The following is a 20,795-nucleotide window of genomic DNA, read 5'->3' as shown; positions in this document are numbered from 1 at the left end:
CACTGCTAAAAGAAACTAAAAAAACTTCCTAATTGTATAAAATTTGAAGCATTAAGAACAATTGAACTATTAATTAAAAAGCAAGTATATTAATATATATATATTTTAAAATTATGTGGGAGGCAAAACTAAAATAATGAAACTGCCAAGGGGAATCATGAATATTTTCCCGATCCTGTGGCCGGATTACACGATATCATTGCCTTCGCGTTCCTCTTCTGTTGAAGATCGAACACAATGGAGGCGGAGCGGGCGGGAGGCGGAGAAGCAAAAGAAGGGGAAGATCCAAGCACTCCCAAACCCTCGCTCTTTCCTCTCTTCCCCCTCCCATCGAACTCTTCTCCTTCCGATCCGCCCTTCTCCAGTGGTTCCCAGTGGCTCGCCAACACCAGCTTCACCTTCGACGTCTCCTCCCTTGTCGGAAGCGGTGCCGGGGATGCTCTTCGCGAGGAGCCGGCAAACCTGGACTCGGACGATGAGGTCCCCGCAGCCGCGCGGCCTCCTCCGCCATCCTACGACCTCGTGCCGTCCTCGCCGTCGGTCACTTCCTCGGAGGACGAGCGGCGCTCGAAGCGCAAGGCGAGGAGGAAGAAGAGGAAGAGGGAAAGAGAGGGGGTAGGTGATGGTGCTCCGAGGAAGTCAGCGGTTCGATCGTGGTCTGGATCGGTCATGAAGCCCGTAAAGGATTACTATTTCGATGCTGATGGTGACAAGGACAATTTGGCTTTTGGATCCCTTTACAGGTCCACTACTTCTCTACAAAGCTTCGTTTTTTTTATACTTCTGTTTAAATCCATCCTTTGGCCGATGGTGTTTCTCAGCTGCCATTCTGACGCTAACTTCATTGGCAAATGGATACTCCTAATGCCAAAATGTTAACTGCAACGCCCTTTAGTTACATACGGATATGTCATCATTATGTTTTAAAATCTGAATTTAAGTTTAGATGTCCAGGTTTTGATTTGATGGCGCAATCAGTTCTAGAAGATTTGAATGTGGTTCTGTTATTCATTTTATATGCTAACTTCTCCCTCGTCCAGACTAACGGTACAGTAGGTATTGCTTGACATGGATAATGCATACCATTCCAACAGGTGACTGATATAGAAATTTGATCATATGGGGGAGATGCCGGAAATCAGCTTTGCATGGCTTGTGTTGTGTGATATATGCATTTGTCCATAGGCTAGCAGGCATTGGGCTCATCTATTGCTATTCTAAAAGGAGAGAGGAGCAATGTTATTAAGTTTCATCAGATGTTCAAGTTTTATATCGAATTTCTAACTCTAATTCTTTTTTGACAATCATGTTAATTTTACTTTTATAGCAGACATGATCCTCCAAGGATATCTTTAACGAATTATATAAGTATTCATCCTTCTTTCAATTTAGTCCTATGGCCCAACACTTACAGCAAATAAAATAGTGTTTTTTTTGTTGTTGCAAATTTCTGTATTAACTTTAGATTTGGATTCAATCTACTTGGATTTTCCTAATCATATGTAGCTGCTCATAAAGCTGTCATTATATAAGCTACAATCTCTTTCCTACCATCCCCTAAGTTAACTATGACGTGATGAAGGCAATGCAAGAAAAATGTTTTTTTTTTTTGGGGGGGGGAGGGGGGGTTGATTTTCTATTGGTATATTTGAGAATCTATGTAAAGTACAATACTACATACTACTATAATGGAAATAGTAGATCTGTGGTCTCGGAGTTACACTGGGAGTCAGATAGACATGTCATGTTCATGAAACTCACACTTGTGGCACAATTCATTCTCTTGTATCCTAAGATTTCCAGTTTCCAGTGATTAACAAGTGTTTTTGCAACCATCCTTAATTCTCTAACAACCTAATGCCTTAATCAGGTGTTGTAAACAGCGTCATTTTCTTTATTTCTTGTTGTTTCATGTTGTTTAGTAATCCTTGATAGCCTTGATGGAATTATGTGATACATAGTACTAAATCTTGGGAGACATGATTATGGCAAACTTATGGATGAATGATTTAAGCTCGTCTTACCTCATGTTGCTTCTAATTTAACCACGGACATGCATCACTTTCATTTTAAAGTCGTTATTTTTATTGAAGAAGTCACAAGAATATTGTCAACCCTGTTTAATATGTTAGTATTTTCTTTGTACTACCAAATCACCAAATCATAAAATGAGTAATTGAAGAGTTTTACTGAAACGATAGGGTCCAAACCCATTTGTATTGAAAGTTGAGCAATTGAAAAAGGGAAATAGCTACATGATTGTTTGAGGGAGAGTACAATCAGACCATTCCTGTATCCTCCATCCTCTCTATACCTTTTTTCATTAATTCAATTTGTTTATCTCTTTCCTAACCACTTATCCTTTGCCTCTGATCAATTGCTAACTTACTGGAACAACTTATTGTCACATTCAATTTAAATTTGATTTGTTCCTATATATTTTTTTAAGTTCATCACAATGACATCTTAGTGGGATAGGTCAGAAGCCAGATCTTAACAATTCTCTCCTCTTGACTATTCTAATGATTCAATAGCAAATATTTTTCGGCTCCTAACTTGGTCTTTTAATTGCTATTTCCTTTACATTGTTCTGCCACCTTGTTCAGTGATGTTCAATCAATTGACAATGAGGAATATATTTTACATTTTTTTTTGTCAAATCCTTTTTTTTGCTGAATATTTTTCTAAAATATATTTATGTTAAGAAGAAGCACTTGGCTCTTGTGTTACTATTAGTATTATGCCATTAAAGGGCAGAAAAACAATTTAAATGTTTTTTATTTTAGTTGGTCATCTTCTAGTTCTCAACATGCATTTTTCTTATTCTAACCATGCATCTTTTTGCTGTTATATTTGTCTGGTTCTGTTTATGTATAAATGAAACAATTCATCTATATGGGCTTTTTCTTTTTTTTTCATTGCTGTATAATAAAAATTGCAGAATGGACATCGCTCGATATAAGACTCAGAATTATGGTGAATCCACTGGGACTAACTTTTGGGCATTATATCACTTGAGAACTTCAGCTCTGGATATGAATAATGAGGGAGATAATGATGCTCTAGGCAACAAGCAAAAATCACAAGGCCGATATTATTCAGCCAAATTTACTATGATCGAAAGGAATAAGGCTTTTAGGAATATTAAGTTTGTCAATAAGATATCTTCAGTGATGCCTGAAGATTTTCTTCCTCTGCCAGAATCTCATTCTTCCGCTGAAAATGGTCCTTCTGTAAATAATGAGCTTGAGGAGTCTTGGGAAGATGAAATGATTCGAAAAACAAGAGAGTTCAACAGAATCTCCAGGGATCGTCCTAATGATGAAAAAGTTTGGCTATCCTTTGCTGAGTTTCAGGTATTTAGCTGCCTTCTCTTCCAGAATTCTTTGGCATTGAGATTCTGACTCATGATATTCAAAAGTCAGTAATCCATCTAGGATGCACGAATTTAAGTATCCTATATTTTTCAATTCTTCTGTTCTGCTTGTAATTTAAGTCTTGTTTTTTACATTTTGATTTGGCGGAAAAGTAAATTATCTCAACCACATGCAGGATAAGGTTGCAAGCACTCTAACTAAAAAGGCAGCTCGATTGCAGATGCTCGAAAAGAAAGTTAGCATACTGGAGAAAGCAGTGGAGTTTAATCCAAATAGTGAGGAACTATTACTTTGTCTTTTGAAGACTTATCTAAATAGGGATACCATTGATATCGCCATGGAAAAATGGGAGAAAATACTCATCCAGCATTCTGACAGTTGTAAATTGTGGAAAGAATTTCTACTTTTCTGTCAAGGAGACTTTTCTCAATTTAAGGTTTCTAAAATAAGGAAATCTTATGCTCATGCAATCCAAGCTTTATCTGCAGCCCTTGACAAACAACGTAGGCAGGTTCTATGTGTTATCTTTCATTTTTTCCCTGATTTCTTTTACAATATTTACATCTACCTATTGCCTTTTTATTTTGCTATATATGTGTTCTGTTATAATGACCAGATTTTGGATTTTATGCATATGAAAAATATTTTCCTTCTGATTTTACATGCAACATTGCTTGTTTCTGTCTCATGGTGATAACTGTTAGCGAAATTAACCTTCAACACATTGTACTTGTATGGCTCAGCTGTTGTAATCCCCAAAATCTGATGCATATCATATCTCTATTGCATTTGCATGTCATGCTAAATGTAATCAACAATCAAATTAATTATGTCTAACTCTTGTATCATTGTTGTTATCTCATCTATAACCACTGAGGTCCCTTTGTTAAAATCATACCTGCTGCATTGCATAAGTTACTTTAAGGTTAAAACCAACAGGATCTCTGCATTCCTTTACTCACATAGGATACCCAAATATCAATCTATTTATTCTGGAAGGAATGTTTTGTATTCTGTCATAACATACTAATTCAAATCGAGAATATCATTATTAACTCATTGTTCTCAAGTTAACTATTATAAACAGAAAGTTTAAAGAATAATTTATCGTTCATGAGTTTGCATGGGTCTAACTGGCACATAATGGCCTATATATTGATTTCCGATTCTTCTTGCAGCATGATCTCACTAAAAATCAGTTTTTTTGAGTTCGTTTACACCTGAAACTTTATTTGGAGTCTCACATTGTAATGGTTCATAAGACTTAGATGAAATGCCAATGCAAGCTGATTTCAGAATCAGCTTGTAGGGGTCTTAGCATAGAATGTCTGCAATTTGTTCAAGCTGGATTCATCTCGTCGTGGTTCACTCAAAATCGACTTGTTTGAGTTCATTTGCACTTGGAATGTTCATTTTGGGGCCTTCACTTCCTAATGAACCAATTGTCGAGGGGCATGTTTAACCATGGTATGATTTTCACCTAAAGTTGGTTTGTTTGAGTTTTTTTTGGGTGCCCAAAATGTTCACTTTGGAGTCCCTCACATTTGAGTGTGCAAAAATATAGAGGTGCATAAATATAATAGATCAATGCCCATGCAAGTTGATTTGCATGAGTCTAACTGGCACATAATGGCCTACATGTTGATTTCCAATTCTCCTTGCAACATGATTTCATTAGAAATTTTATTTTGGAGTCTTTCAAATCCTAATGGTGTATAAATATAGATGAATGCCATAATCAGCTTGTATGGGTCTTGGCCTAGAATGGTCCACAATTTGTTCGAATTGATTTTAGCTTGCAGTAGTTTCACTTAAAATTGACTTGTTTGAGTCCATTTGTACTTAGAATGATCATTTTGGGGCTCTCACATCCGAATGGATTAATTGTCTAGGGGCATGATTTGGAGAAACCCAATTAGTGGGGTGTGATTTGGTAAAAACCAATTAGAGGGTGCATGTTCTAGTAAATTGTCCAAGATACAACAAAAATAACAATATTTACTATTTCAAGTTTTTGAGATTCAAGCAACCTTCTATATTATGCATTAGACTCGGATTTGTAAGCATATTCCCATCAAGCCACCTGAAACATTGCAACATTTCAAGGAAAAATGTCACAAATAATGACACCCTGATAAACACAACTAAATTAGATTGAAGAGGTATAAGATTTGTTCCAAATTTTGAGTTTATGCTAATACTATCATGTAGTCTGTACTCTGTATCAATAATTTTCTAAACCAAATTATGAAAGCCTAGGAGGCTAGGACTGGATTGGGTCCAGCATACCCTCAATAGGATATGCTGTAAATTGATAAATTTTAGGAATGTGCTTTGCTCTTAAGATTATGGTGTTCATGCAGTTATATAGACGAGACAGAGGTATTCATACATATCTGGATTCATATCCATTATTGTTGCAATTTTATCATTTATGACATGAAGCTAGGAAAATATGCTGGATTTTGCATTTCATGTGTATAAATTGATTAACCAAGCAAGACCAGTATAATTGAAATAAGAAGATATGCCAGAAGGACAGTAACTAGATTATAGACGACAAAGTAGACTCTTGGGATGAAAAAAGCTCCTCTTCCACCTCATTCTTTTCCATTTTTTTAACTCCTCATTTGTTTCCATTTATTTATTTTTTATTTTTTTGCGTTGACGCTAAAATTTAACTCAGAATGCTAATTTGCTTATTCATCATTGTTATTAGAAAGTTATATGTTATCACTTTTGCATACTTAGTGTTTGTAGTCATTTATGACTTCCTTTAGTATGTTCTATTTGTTGCAGGGATCTGCAAGTTTACAGTCAGTTGATTCTTCTTTTGTTCAACTAGAACTTGGTCTGGTTGATATTTTTCTAAGCTACTGTAGGTTTGAGTGGCAAGTAGGTTACCAGGAATTAGCGACTGGTTTATTTCAAGCTGAAATGGAATACAGCTTGTTTTGCCCATCCTTGGTTCTCAGTTCAAATAGTAAGCAAAGACTCTTTGAACACTTTTGGAAAAGCAATGCTGCCAGAGTTGGCGAAGATGGTGCATTGGGTTGGTCATCCTGGCTTGAAAAAGATGAACAGACTAGGCAGAACATTATGGGGGAGGATACTACCGCTCAGAATGAAGCTGGAGGCTGGACTGGTTGGTTTGAACTTTCATCAAAACATAATACCACAAGCAGAGAACCAGAAATATCAGCAGATCCAGATGTAGATGATACAGCAGCCGAAATGAACCTTGACTTTGAAGAGAACCTTGACTCTGAAGAGATTCCTCCAGCAGATGATGTTGAAACATTGCTAAAAAAACTTGGGATCGACATAGATGCTGAGCCAAATAATGAGGTCAAAGACTCAGAAACTTGGAATAGATGGTCAAAGGAGGAGTTGATAAGGGATGATGAGCAGTGGATGCCTGTTCATGAAAATCCTGGTTGGTTTTGTTGATTTTTGGTTTCCATTGTCATCGATTGATGAACTTTGAGTGTTGTGAGATATGTCCTCTTTGCACTTTAATTTCTAACTCGTTCAGATTTCTATGTGTAGATGAAACTGGAATGGTGGCTTCCCCTCATTCTAACGATAATTCAGGCAAGGATGATGGTGAACAACTTTCAAGAGTTATCCTCTTTGAAGATGTCTGTGATTACCTATTCTCTTTGTCCTCAAAGGAGGCACATCTGTCCTTAGTGTGCCAATTCATTGATTTCTACGGAGGCAAGATTTCTCAATGGTTAGTTGTCCTTGAATTATTATCTTTCATTCTAACTAGAACCAAGACCATGTTTCATGAGGTTCCTTGATTTTTTTTGGTATTATTTTCTTTCCAAGCAATGATTTTCTTCCTATTCCTTAATGGATGACATTTTTCTCATTATTTGAAAGGTGATCATTGTCATCATCCATAGATCTTATTCCTCCATTGAGTTTTATGCAATGTTGTATCACTAGTGATACTCAAATTAATTAAATCATATTTTTTTGTTACAACAACTTGCTTTATTTTCTTCCCCTTCCCTTTACACCTATTCTGACAATTCAGTTCACCTAACTGAAGATACACATGACAACCTAATGCTCTAGAAACACTTTTCCTTTTACAATGTTTTACTTGTTAATAATATTGCCATCAGTATTCCATTTTCTATTGCATGCTTAATTCAAGATTTTTTATACTTTTCATAAGAATTTTATGTTCATCCATCCTACCTGTCATCATGATTTTTTTTCTTATTATTAATGCAGTTCTAGTTCTTCTTAAAACATTTAATTTCTAGATTTTTTCTCCATGATTCTAGTTTCAAGTTTAATCCTTTTTCACAATATTTGAAAGGGAAGATCCTTTGTTTCTTATCTTCATATTCTAGTTTGTCATAGTCCAAACTGGGGCTATGTTTACATTAGTTAGGTAATCTTGGTCCAACATATTTCATTCCTCTCAACCTCTATAGAACATTATGAATAGTGTGATACTGTCCGTGTAATGATAGATGATGATAAAAAGTCAAAGCAACTTATGTAGTTAAAGATAGATTCCATTTGGAGGTAACATATTAAGCAGCTCTGTGATGAGAATCCATATATAGCCAAATAGTATGTCTTTCTGTTGAATTAATCACTCTTGTAAATGAATGGCTTCTTTCCTGAAAATATGAAACACACGGCCATCAACATTTGACATGATACTTGGAAGTACCAAAATGTGAGTCCAGTGAATGGATCCATAATTGCCTACTTTTATAGAATTATTAAATAATAAACAAGTTTTCAATCTCATAGCACCAACAGATTCATATTGAGAAAGTTGGTCTCTTTATTTCAAAAAAAAATACATGAAGAGAAAGCAATATGATTTGATCTAAATTATAGGATTACCCGACTGATTTGAAAATATTTAATGACAATCAAACTGCATCTTTTATGGATAACAAGCATATAAAAGAGTAGCAAAAATAAAATGGATGCTGATCACCTAATCATATCAATCTATGAAGCTATATACTTGGAAAACATTATTTTTTTTTTCTCTTGAATGGGGTTAATCATCTACTGAGATAGCTAGAGGTGTCTAGTGGGGCACGTTTCCTAGGTCTAGCATGACTCAATCCTAGATGGGCCTACCTTGGCTTGACATGGAGAGGCTTGTGGCCTTGTGTTATGTGTGAAGTTTTGGGTCTGTGCATCAGTCTCGGTTTGACATGAAGACGACCCGTGTTAGGTCCGACATGAGTACAAGTTAGGCACAACCCATATGCCAAGCCAAGAATGACTAATAATAAGCCCACCATGACCCATGTTCTCTTTTGTTGAATTGATGAAATTTTATATATTACCCTTATACCCTTAAAGTTACTAAATTGAATTTAAAGTCTTAGTAACTCACCCTTAAAAATTTCTTAATTATTTAATATTCCCTTGTTTTGACATTTTCATATTATTTTATTATATGTAAAAAAATTGGGCTATGACTCGAGCAAATGAGCAGAAGATGAGAGTTGCAGAAATGAAGATGGTAGATATGTGGATATATAAGGATGGACAAGATAAGAAATGAAAATATTCGAGAGAAAGTTGGGTTGAGAAAAAATTCTGGGAGACACGTTTAAAATGGTATCGACATATATGTAGACGACCAATAAGCGATGTGAAATTATAACAAATGTGCACATCAAATGAGGAAGAGAAAGACCAAAGAAGACTTAATTAGCAACAATAAAATAAAATAAAATAAAATAAAATAAAATTTATTTAAATATAAATGAGGATATAATAGGGGATAGAGTTCAATGGTATAAAAGAATCCATATAGCCGACCCCACCTAGTGGGAAGACTTGGTTGTTGTTGTTGTATATGTAGAAATTTTATGTTTTTATATTTCTTATTATAAAATCTTACTTCACTGGTTGTCACAACAATGGACAAGTGTGCTTGTGTCCATGCTTGGGCCTAGTTGACAGTATCCTTGCCTCGTTTAACATGGTTATTAGAAGCTATGTTAGGCTTGACATGGCTCGACTTGAAGTGGGTGATCGAGGTTCATGCTATGACAATTGCTCCTTGCCACCTATAGAAATGTATCTAACATGAGAATCAATTTCATGACTCTTAATTGATTTTTGTCTTTCTCTTGGTTACACATGCAAAATTTTATCTGCTTTCTATACTTCTATAGCATGTTAAGGTTGGTTCTCTATGTATTGGAGTTGCCACTTAAAATGTTTTAAAAAGCACACTAGATGGTCACCTAAACATTTTTGACTAAAGGTTGTTATAGGCAACCCTTGGCAAGCGGTTATTTTTAAAGGCGTCTCTCTTGGTGATAGGCACTTCGTCTAGATGGTCCATGTGGATTTAGGGTAAAAAAGTTATCGGCTAGTCATGGATTCATTTGTCTATTAAAAAAATAATCTTAAATCCTCTAATTTGCTGCCTAGCACCTCACTGCCAACTGTTTTAGCAATGTCGAGACTCCTTATTTGTCTAAACGTACCCATTTTTCAACCATTGCCTGCCCATATTTTCTTCCTTCTTGTTTTCTAGGTTTGGTTTACCTCTTCTCCCTTGATTAATTTTTATTCCTATATTTTTAATTTTTTTTTCAGTATTTATGCTTAGCCTTTGATTTTTTTTAGATTTGTGACTATTTTTCTCCTCTTTTTACTATTTTTCTATTCATGGTCATCCTCTCCTCACAACTAGGTACCTTTATCCTCTTTTCCATCAACTTCAGTGTATAATCCTATTTTAGTAATATTTTTAATGTTGACCGCCTAATTCCCTACTTAGGTGTGTGTTAGCAAGCCAATCGTCCATTGCATGGAGCCATTTTTAATACTTTGGACTTAAATCCTCTAGTTAGTAGGAATCACCGTTGTACATACATATACTCTCCACCTTAACTATATGAAATACATTGCTTAGGTGATGGCAAATGATGTAAGGTCACTCAGTAAGCCCGATAGATAAAGTATCAAGTTTGCTTTGAGTTGCCAACTGCCTCTGTCTGGACTAATCAAATTCATCTTCATACTAGCTGCAAGGAATCCAGAATTTTAAATTTTGGTATGCATATTAGTTCCTATTTCCATGTCTTTAAAAGTGAATCCTTCAAGTTTGTTCATTTTGGTCTGAGTTATTATATATGCTATTTTCTTGTTCACTAACCTTTTTTTTTTTATCTAGGACAAACACTAACAAATCAACCTGGATCGAGCGAATTCTCAGCTTAGAGGCAGTACCACATGCTATTTTAGATGATCTGAGGATTATTTTTCAACTGGTAAATAAGCAACAAGATTCAAGTCATTTCATGTTGGAGACTCTCTTAAGCCACACAAGTACCTCATCAAAAACTAACATGATGAAGTTCCTTCGAAATGCAATATTACTTTGTCTTGATGTTCTTCCACGAAATCATATGTTACAAGAAGCACTGCTTTTTGCTGAAGAGTTCTTCAGGTCCAACATGAACTCTTCTACTCGTTCAATCAATCCATCACGAGCTCTAGCCAAAAGCTTATTGAAGAAAGATCGACAGGTTCTCACTTCAATTCTGTCACTTCTGGTCATCAATTTATACATGAGGATATATAGGCTTATGACAAGAATGTTGATTCATTAGTAATCATTTATTCTTCTAGTTTCCCTTTTTCATTAGTTTAGAACAAGTGCCTCATGTTTTTCTCTCCAATTTTTGATGAACAAATCTTGATCCTGAATATTATGTTCTAGAATGAGTCAAGAGTAAAACATAGTTGTCAGAATCATTTGGTTCACGATTTGTAGCATAGCTTGAAATATCATTTGAGCTGAAGTTTTGGTGGGGACTTTTGGTCTCAACCAAAATGATATAGTACTGGTTTGTGTCAGGCATGCCGTTATGTAGTGCTCGAGGCACCAAGGAGGAAGGAATCACCGAAGAGGAGGAGAAAGAGGAGAAGGGAAAGATTTGGAACAAGAGGAAAGGAGAAAAGAGGAAGGAATCAACATACCTTGTTGCACAAATCCTACCCACCGTCCTCACTTGTCCCTGAAGGTTGTCATTGTAGAACCTTGTTGTCTTTTGAGCGCAGAGTTTAAGAGTAGAGAATTGTTATTCTTGAACGTAGAGCCTTCATCTCCTTTTAAACCTTTTGTCATGCATCAAAATTTGAGTTTGATTATTAGTACCAACGTCCAACAGTCATTACTTGTGGATCAACAGAAGCCCTCTCTTTGTATTGCGGCCTTGAGTATCTTTTGCTTGCACCGACAATCATGGGACAAATTTTCAAACCTTGATTTGTATATTTTGATAAATTATGATTCTTTTGTAAAATGATATTATTCTTACTTATGAACTATAAACTGAAATTGAAAAGAAGTATGATGATTCTACTCAATTCAATATGATTCAATACAAATCTTAGTTTGTATAGTTTTAACTTTTAACAATAAGGAAGAAAACCATTGAAAGTTAATTCTATCTAGTTGGAAGTAATCTAGCCCAATAAGAAACTAAATTAAATTCCATTAATTAATAATTAAGTCAAAATCATTATAGAAGAAGAAATAGAAGTTTAAAGGCTACATAGAGTAGAGTCTTGGACTTACTGAAATAACTCGTCTCATGGCCGGCTATTGTCGTGATGAGCTCTATTTTCAGAAGATATGCGCCTCCTCGGGACGGTCTAGTGGCTAGCGCATGAGGTCTAGGGTTCAAATCTCGGCAAAGCTGAGGTAAATTCCTCCCTTATGTGCTAGTCACTATTCCAGAGGCTAGTAGGCACCCGTGATTTACCTCCTCCGTGTTGGTCCTGGTACGGGTTGGCGGGGGCGCTGAGGGCGAGCGTATTCGCCTTTTGCCACCTTGAACTTACTGATTATATAGGAAAAAAATTATTGCACAGAGACAAAGTGATAATCAAGGGGGCCTCGACACCTAATAATGACTAAGAAGAGGAAATATTGTCTCTATCAATATACAAATTGATTGTGGGGTCTAAATCATTGACGACTTAAAAGTTTTATGTTATATTAAAGCCGTCTTCTATTTGATGACATGGTTTTCTAGGTTAAACCATTTGGTGATGAAATTTCATATTTGCTCATTTCATTTCAATTCTAAGCTGAATGATAATCCATAATAATTTGTACATTGTTTTGAACATATATATTTTTGTAATGAATAAACATCAACTTACTATGCTACATTTGTGGATGTCAAGACTATTTTGAAGAAAGTAGAATTCATCTCGCACATTTTATTATATTTTTATCTGAACTTTATGATTCATAATCTGAAAAATGAAAATTCAGTAAAGCGATTAACAAGGTCTTGATTTGACAATCTTAGTCTAATACAATTAATCTGCATTACATTTTGGTCATATATTGGTTGACACTTTTTGGCACAAATGCGCCCTCTAATGGTTAATGGGTGGAGTCTCAACTTGTTCGTTTCGTGTGCGATATACTGTCACTATGTAATCATATTCTCTGAGAAGTCAAAATGCTTATATATTGCACCGAGTTATAATCTCATTGCTCGCCTCTAAATTCTTCCTTAGTGCTATCATCCTCTGAAATACGCTTTGTCTTTAAACTTTGATTGTGAAATATATTTATCAGCTTTAATCTGTCTGACTTTAATGAATTTCTTTAGTTATATGCTAACGTAGACATTTTCTTGTTAAAAAGGACTTGCTACTTTGTGGTGTCTATGCACAAACTGAAGCTAAGTATGGGAATATGGATATGGCAAGGAAAATATTTGACATGGCATTGTTGTCTATGGATGCGTTGCCTATGGTAATTTCTCAAAAAAAAAAAAAACTCCTTAATTTTTCTATTGATTAATTATACAGCAAGTGTGTTTATCTGTCATGCCTGCAATTAGCCTAATATGTGCTATCTGCCTCTGCCTTGATTGTTGTATGCTTGCATGAGCTGGGGCCTCGTAACAATGTAACCTTAGATGCTTATCTGCAATTGGAAGGATTTTGAATTGCATACTTCCTTGCATCACTTTTGATCATGAACACCCACTTCTGGTTGGAATCGGGTTCAGCTGTCAAGACCCTTGTTCAATGGAGAGGATGCTTAAGGTGCATAAGCTAGGCAAGTGACAAGACGTTGCTTAGAATTTTGTGATTTAGCTACAATTAATTACCTGCATTAGGATGGTTAATTTTAACATCAACAAGCCATGTAATCCCAATTTTTTGTGCTGGATACAACTGGATACATGGAAGGATAAGATATCACCAGGGATAGCACATCCCAAGTTTTTCTATGAAGAGTTGAACTAGTTGTGTGTAATACTGATTGATAGGGCTCATTGATTTCTTCTTTGTAATCAGAACTATGTTTCTATGCTTTGAATGGCAGCAGCTGTCTCTCAACATTTGCTCACTAGATTAGTGATTACAAAAGTACATTACACAAGGTGACATACATAATAAGAGTATTTGATACATTTCCATACATTTGCCCACTCAGCAGCAGCAATTTGTAGCCAATCCCAGATCATTTAGATTTTCCACTGTTTGTTGTTCCATTAACTAGACCTTTCATAGACAGGGCACAAGGCTGGATTTTCCAAGATGAAGTAGTTCACTGACTCTTCCAGTGCAGTTCCAAATTGAAGTTTGGAACCACTTTATTTATGTGCATTAGGTGATTCTTACTCTTTTGTAGGCTTACGTTTTTGTTCTTAAGGAGCTGAAGCAATACCTGAAGAAGGAAGAGATTATACAAGCTAACATAATTTTTGTACTACAAAATTGACTGTGTGAATGACAATGGAACCTTCTTACTTAGCATGATTTGTTAGGTGCTACATGCATACTGCTTCTCAGATATTGATGTGTTTTCTACCTTCATGAATCTGTCAGATGGAAGATGGATGACATTTGGATGTTTGAGCTTCTTGAACTGGAAAGTTTTTTAGTTTTATTTTAACGTTCAGTTCATCATTTTGAACCTGTTCCATTACCTGGGAAGTTTATCCCTTTTTAGTGATTTTCAAATTTTAATTTCTTGAACTAAAAAGGGTTCCTTTGTACTCTCTATTGTCAATTCTCATCTTTAAGCATGCTTTCTGATTGACATTAATGGCTCAGGATCTTCAGGAAAATATTCCGCTTCTGTACTTCTGGTATGCAGACATGGAAATAGCTAGGTCCACTTCTAATAGCAATTCTGAGTTATCCTCTCAGCGTGCTATTCATATTTTGTCTTGCTTAGGAGGCAATGTCAAGTATACTCCTTTTAGTAGTCAACCATCTCCGGTTCAAATCTTGAGAGCACGTCAAGGATTCAAAGAACTGATTAAAAGCCTACGACCTGTGTGTGCTCGTGGTTCTATAGGGGAACAATCACTTGCTATTATTTGTGCAGCTTCTTTGTTTGAGATTTTAACCAATGATTGGTTCACTGGCATTCAAGTTATAGAGGAAGCCTTCTCAATGGTACTTCCAGGTTATTCATCTACTATTATTCTTTATCTCTTTATTCAGTTATTTCTTTTTTGGGATAATAATGTTTTATCATATTATATCAGTATGTCTAGATGGCACAGAATTTGTCATCACATTCTAACTTGGTTTAAGATGAAGTGCTATATTGAATTACTACCATCTCCTAAATGTGAATCTTGGTGATGTACTTCCATTAGATGCATATTTTGTCCAATTAATAATACGTTTTATTATTGGTGCTAGGCTATCAGCATAAGTAAGGCCTTCTCAAGCAAGCCTTGGCTAATACACAATGCACCTATTTGTACAAAGTCTCTGGAGAAGGAACCCTATTTATAGTCTATGCTCCTAATCGTTTTATGATTTTTTTTTAAAACTAAATTTATATGATAAAAGTTTGAGATCATATTTAATTGTTAGAGTTGACTTGTCTGGTTTTTGAGAAAGGAAAATAAGGATAAGAATTAGAGTTGTAGTCAACCAGAGAAGGATGTGTCACGATGTAGTCTATGATCTTCACAAGCTAAGTTTGATTTTTTATTTTTTTTTAAATTCGTGCATTTATATTTATCTTTCCGTATATGTTGTTGTTAAGTCCATAAAGATACTCTTTCATTGTTATAGTCCCTCCTTTTGTTCACCGAATGTAGTGTGATTACAGCTTTAAATAATCAGCAATTGACATTTGTTAAGATACCCTGAACTTTTTGAAATTAAAATTGAATTGCATTGCTTCCTGGACCCTTGCATTAAATGTGCCTTAGTTCTCTGTGTGCATTAAGCTTTTTTCCTTGGTTCAAACATACTTGGTGACTCACTGCACCTTGAGCCTTTAGCAACTATGATTCTTAACCTTCATATTATGTGTGATTTCGATAACTAGCCTAAAGTGCTTGTATTTTGGCCCCTTTTTTTTTGTCTGGTTTTAAACATAGGATTTCTATCTTGGCACGATGTCTCAATTCTACTTTGACTTATTTTTGACTGTCAATTGGTGATTAATTTCTCAGAAAGAAGAAGCCAGAGCTTGCAACTTGAATGTCTGTGGGTTTATTATATTAAAATGCTTGAACGGCATAAGCAATTGAATTTCTCACGGGTGTGGAAGACGACAACACAAGGATATCAAACATATCCTTATAATCCAAAATCTTTTAGAGCCATACTACAAGTGAGCTACCTCTATAATGTGTCCAGCAAAGTAAGACGGATATTTGATGAATGTTGTCAAAGGTAACACTTCTTACTCTCAACAAGCCTTCTTTCCTATTTCACTTGCAAACTAGACAGTAAATCATATTTGGTTTACATATTTTAATGCATTTAATATTCGTGTAAACATTGCTAACTTGAGCAGATTGATTGTGGGAGGAATATTCTTTCCTCCATAGGCTTCTTATTAAGTTCCTATTGGCTGTGCCAAAACCTTAAAGAAAAAATCAGTTCTTAGATTGCTAATGTTTGGGAGAAGTTGTCTAGAGATTTGGATATTCTTTTTATATGTATAATAAATAAAGACAAGTCTGTTCTTATTAAACTTTTAAAAGAGTATATTAAGAAGCTTCAGGAAAAAAAATTGATATAGGTACTAGTAGTAAGAACATGCATCTTGGTTGTATTTTTATTGAAGCTTGAAAAATATTAGCTCTTAATTTTAAGACCATTTTCTATAATAGTTCACCTAACTTTTCTGTAAAATCTTAATACAAAAGAATGCTTGATGATCGGACTAAAATCTTTTATCCACGTGCAATGGAGATGCATACAGTTGCTCTAATTGTAAAAGAATTACAACTGGCCATACTAATATTGTCAGAGATTAGTTTCTTTAGGCGTGTTGACCCACAGCAATTGTAAGAATTGTGTCCTATTTTGCTCCACACCAGGCCCTAATATGGCTGTCTAATTTTTAACATGGATGATGCATAGTGGTATTGTTGCTATTTATCCAAGTGCTTGCCAACTATCTCAGCCCAAAGTATTCCCTTGTTCAAGGTTTGAAGTTTCCTTATATGTTAGAGTTCAGTGTCCAACTAAGTTGTTTCACAACCATATGTGTTGACACCCAACTTGCTTTGAAACATGCAGAGATAGTTTTAAGATGGTTGTACTCTTTTAATCCTGTTCCTTTTGACTTGTTTACTTATAAAATTCTTGAAACAACGCAATTAAATTATGATTTTAAATAAAAAACTTAGGTTAGCTCATCATCATCATATTCTTAACTCATGTGTCCCAATTATCTGAAGTTGGCTAAATATTTATCTAACTATTGAATTAAATATACTTCACTTGAATGTGATGATAGTTGATGATAAATTAACTATATAATAACTGTAAAAGTATATAAAAAAATAATTAACAAAACATTTTCAACTGGTATTATCAATTAAACAATAAAATTTGTAACTGACTTATAGTCAACATAATATAAACATAAATGATAAAACCTTACTTTTTTATAGTTAATTAATAATCTGAATATTAGTCTGTTTAATAATCTTATAACTTAGCAATGAATATAAAATCCTAATAATTATAAACATTCAATAAGATAAAATAACCTAATAGTTAAAACCGCACTGCGCCCATCTCCGTTTGTCCTACTCCTGACTCAACTTTGAACTACCATCCCATAACATGACCTGTCCTCACTGAACTGTCAACCCCTCCTTCGCATATCTATCAACCTCTTTGTTAATCTGACAACCTTGCATTCATTGATCTACCAACTTGATCTCCTTGCCACCTTGTTTGGTTCTATGCCTAGTTTGCTACCTATCAACGTCATCCAATGTCCTCTTGGTGTGTTCTCACAACCTACACTTGCCAGCTTATTGTTATTGTTTTGGACACTGCATGCTTCTGTCAAAAAAAAAAAAAAAAGGACAGCCCGGTGCACGAAGCTCCCGCCATGCGGGGTCCCGGGGAAGGATCCATTGTACGCAGTCTTACCCTACTTTTTGCAAGAGGCTGTTTTCAGGATTCGAACCCGTGACCTTTTGGTCACATGACAACAACTTTACCGTTGCGCTAAGGCTCCCCTTCACACTGCATGCTTCTGTCATTAAAATAAAATAGTCATAATTGATTGGCTTTTATAGTTTTCTTATGTTTCTCTGTCAAGGCCCTTGAACATATAATCTGTATGTTGGTGCTATGACGGTTGTGAACATTATAATCCAAAATAACAGAGAAGGTAATGTGCAACACATGTTTATGCATGAACCGATTGGAATCTGTTGATTCCATTTTGCACTTTTCTTGTGCGTTACTGGCAAAAACATCCCTATATATCTGGTGTATCTTGGTAAGTTGTTCATATCAACAAAATTGAACAATAAAATGTGGCCTAACGTTGCAAATTTGAGTGCCCATTTCAAGTGGCTAACAGATCCTTGGCTGACCACCTGCAATCTGATGCATGATATTCACAATAACCATGAAGCTTTCGATCCTCTCTTTTGATCCCAAGAAGGAACCCTATTTAAGATCTATCACATTGTCTAAATGTGTAGTGTATCACAAATAAGTATTGCTTGCTAATTTTTCAGGTATCCATCTGTGATTATGTGTCTTTTTGCGCTGGCGTTTGAAATTGGTGCGGCCGGTTCATATCACAGAATCCATAGTCTTTTTGAGAGAGCACTAGCTAATGAAAAATTACAGAAGTCTGTGCTATTATGGCGATGCTACTTGGAGTATGAAGCAAATATAGCACATAACCTGTCAGCAGCAAGACGAATTTTCTTTAGAGCTATTCATGCATGTCCTTGGTATGTATTCTGCTTAAACTGATTTATAATGGTTTTTTGACGTACTATTGCTACAAAATCTGCACTCCTAGTTAGAATTTCCTTCATGATACTGATTGTCCTCTTTATTGTTGTATGAATCTATCATGCATGTTTATCTGCATTGCTTGCTTTTCAGTGTCCTTACTCATAAGAATCAGTCTTTTATGCCATCTACAGTCCATCTATTGAGCAGGGAAGATGCTGCTCACACATTCTATTTTTTTAGTTAAAGTTTGATTTCACTTACAGCTACTGAGATAAAAAAAAATTGACATGCATTTTAGAAATATTATTGAATTATAATGTTATGCTAAATATTGAAATAATTAATTTCTTATTATAAATGATTTAAAATTTTCACTTGATTCTTTTATTTTATTTATCCTTTGTAGAAAGAATCCAACAAAATAAATGAAATACTAACTCTAGTAAAAAAAAAATAAATCTAATCTCAAGCTATAGTACTACTTTTTGGATACAAGTGTTGCTATTTTTTGGTCAAACAATACCATTTGTTCATATCCCTTGGCTAAGTAGCGTGTTTGATTTACAGTGGACTATTTTGTCTGAACTTTGCAATTAATATGGCCCTACATGCGTCAATATAGTGGGGTTCTAACTCTAGATTGAGGTGAGAGGGTGCAGTAATACACCTTTTTTCACTCAAGAGGTCAATTTCGAGAATTATCAATTTTCCACGAGTCAACCTTCAGTGATGCTTACTATGGCTGAAGATTGGATCACAAATTGATAAGCTTCAAAAGTCGTATAACTTGCTGTAGAGTTGCAAACTGACATACTTCAATGTTGAAAAAAGTTTCAAGATAACTTTGCTTGCTCTTGAGATAATTTATTAGGAAACACAATTGCTAATTTAATTACTGTCCATGTACCAATGCTTACTGTGGCTGAAGATTGGATCGCAAATTGATAAGCTTCAAAAATCGTATAACTTGCTGTAGAGTTGCAAACTGACATACTTCAATGTTGAAAAATGTTTCAGGATAACTTTGCTTCCTCTTGAGATAATTTATTAGGAAACACATACACAATTGCTAATTTAATTACTGTCCATGTACCAATGCTTCGAGATTGCTAAAATATTTCCAAGGTTGCCCTCTCCGCATGAGGAATTATCGATTTGTGGTTAATATTATACTCTTACGTGGAAACCCATCGGTTTTGCCAGTATCCTTTTTGGCTACCATACCTCATCTACTCATTTTCTATTTCCAGGTCAAAAAGGTTATGGCTGGATGGATTTCAGAAACTAAGCAACGTCTTGTCCGCAAAGGAGTTATCTGATCTCCAAGAAGTCATGCGCGATAAGGAGCTGAACCTGAGAACTGATATTTATGAAATCCTCTTGCAAGATGAGATGCCTTCATGATGATGTCATTTTTGCCACCACAATGGCTGAAGAAGCTTTCTAGCATTCTTCTTCTACTTCTGTGACAATAGACCTGTAGAAAGTTTCCACCTCCATGGAACAATGGCCATTATACGATTGGATGCCGAGTGTGACTTGTTTAACCTGCGACTGGCACTTAAATCTCTGCTCCCTTAGGTCTGCTGTTAATCTGATCGATTGGTTTTTCATGTGCACGATTCACTTACTGTAAATTATCTGAGCAATATTGGATAAAAGGTGTAGATTTTACAAAAATTTACAAGTTTTCTAATCCTGTAAAATTGTTTTCGATGCCTCTAATAGTTGTAGCAAGCTAGTTATGTTGGCTTATATGAAAACTGGATAAACCACTGTTACAAAAGAGTATCATAACTCTCTTGTTTTAATCACCTCGCTTTGTTTCTTATTATAAACTTTTAATCCCTTTGCGAGTTTGACAAATGGGAAACCCATTGCTTATCGTGAGCCATTGCAAGCCGGACAATTGTTTACGTCTCTAAACTATTCAATTTGTTTATAAATGCTACTGGTTACGGTGTAGTGGTAGAATGTCCATGTAATTTTCTGTAGGATATTTTTCTCGAGTAGTATGAAAAATCTAATTAATTTTCTGTAGGATATTTTTCTTAACTAGTATGAAAAATCTACTTAAAAAATCTATGATGTTGGATTGTTTGGTCACTCACCATTTATGTTTCTAGATTTATCTCAGTGATTGGTAGTAAATTTTAGTAAGGTCGATTTCAC

The 20,795-nt window shown here is 35.1% G+C and overlaps 1 protein-coding gene across 2 annotated transcripts; it reads left to right on the top strand.

Annotated features, from left to right (window-relative positions):
- Nucleotides 1-214: 214 nt before the first annotated feature.
- On the top strand, nucleotides 215-20,468 carry LOC121998430 (nuclear exosome regulator NRDE2-like). 2 transcript variants are annotated; one of them, XM_042553365.1, is made up of 11 exons: nucleotides 215-743; nucleotides 2,942-3,356; nucleotides 3,553-3,888; nucleotides 6,177-6,813; nucleotides 6,927-7,113; nucleotides 10,564-10,918; nucleotides 13,060-13,170; nucleotides 14,484-14,841; nucleotides 15,851-16,073; nucleotides 18,395-18,616; nucleotides 19,874-20,468. In XM_042553365.1, exons 1-11 carry the CDS (start codon nucleotides 238-240, stop codon nucleotides 20,025-20,027), a joined length of 3,504 nt encoding a protein of 1,167 aa, XP_042409299.1. In that variant the 5' UTR covers nucleotides 215-237; the 3' UTR covers nucleotides 20,028-20,468. The 2 variants fall into 2 exon arrangements, with proteins under 2 accessions (XP_042409299.1, XP_042409300.1); XM_042553366.1 differs by lacking the exons at nucleotides 18,395-18,616; nucleotides 19,874-20,468 and having other exon boundaries at nucleotides 14,484-14,831; nucleotides 15,851-16,063.
- The last annotated feature ends 327 nt before the right edge of the window (nucleotides 20,469-20,795 follow it).

This window comes from Zingiber officinale, chromosome 6A, assembly GCF_018446385.1.
Source record: "Zingiber officinale cultivar Zhangliang chromosome 6A, Zo_v1.1, whole genome shotgun sequence".
NCBI classification, from domain to species: domain Eukaryota; kingdom Viridiplantae; phylum Streptophyta; class Magnoliopsida; order Zingiberales; family Zingiberaceae; genus Zingiber; species Zingiber officinale.
This window is presented reverse-complemented; position numbering and strand designations above follow the sequence as displayed.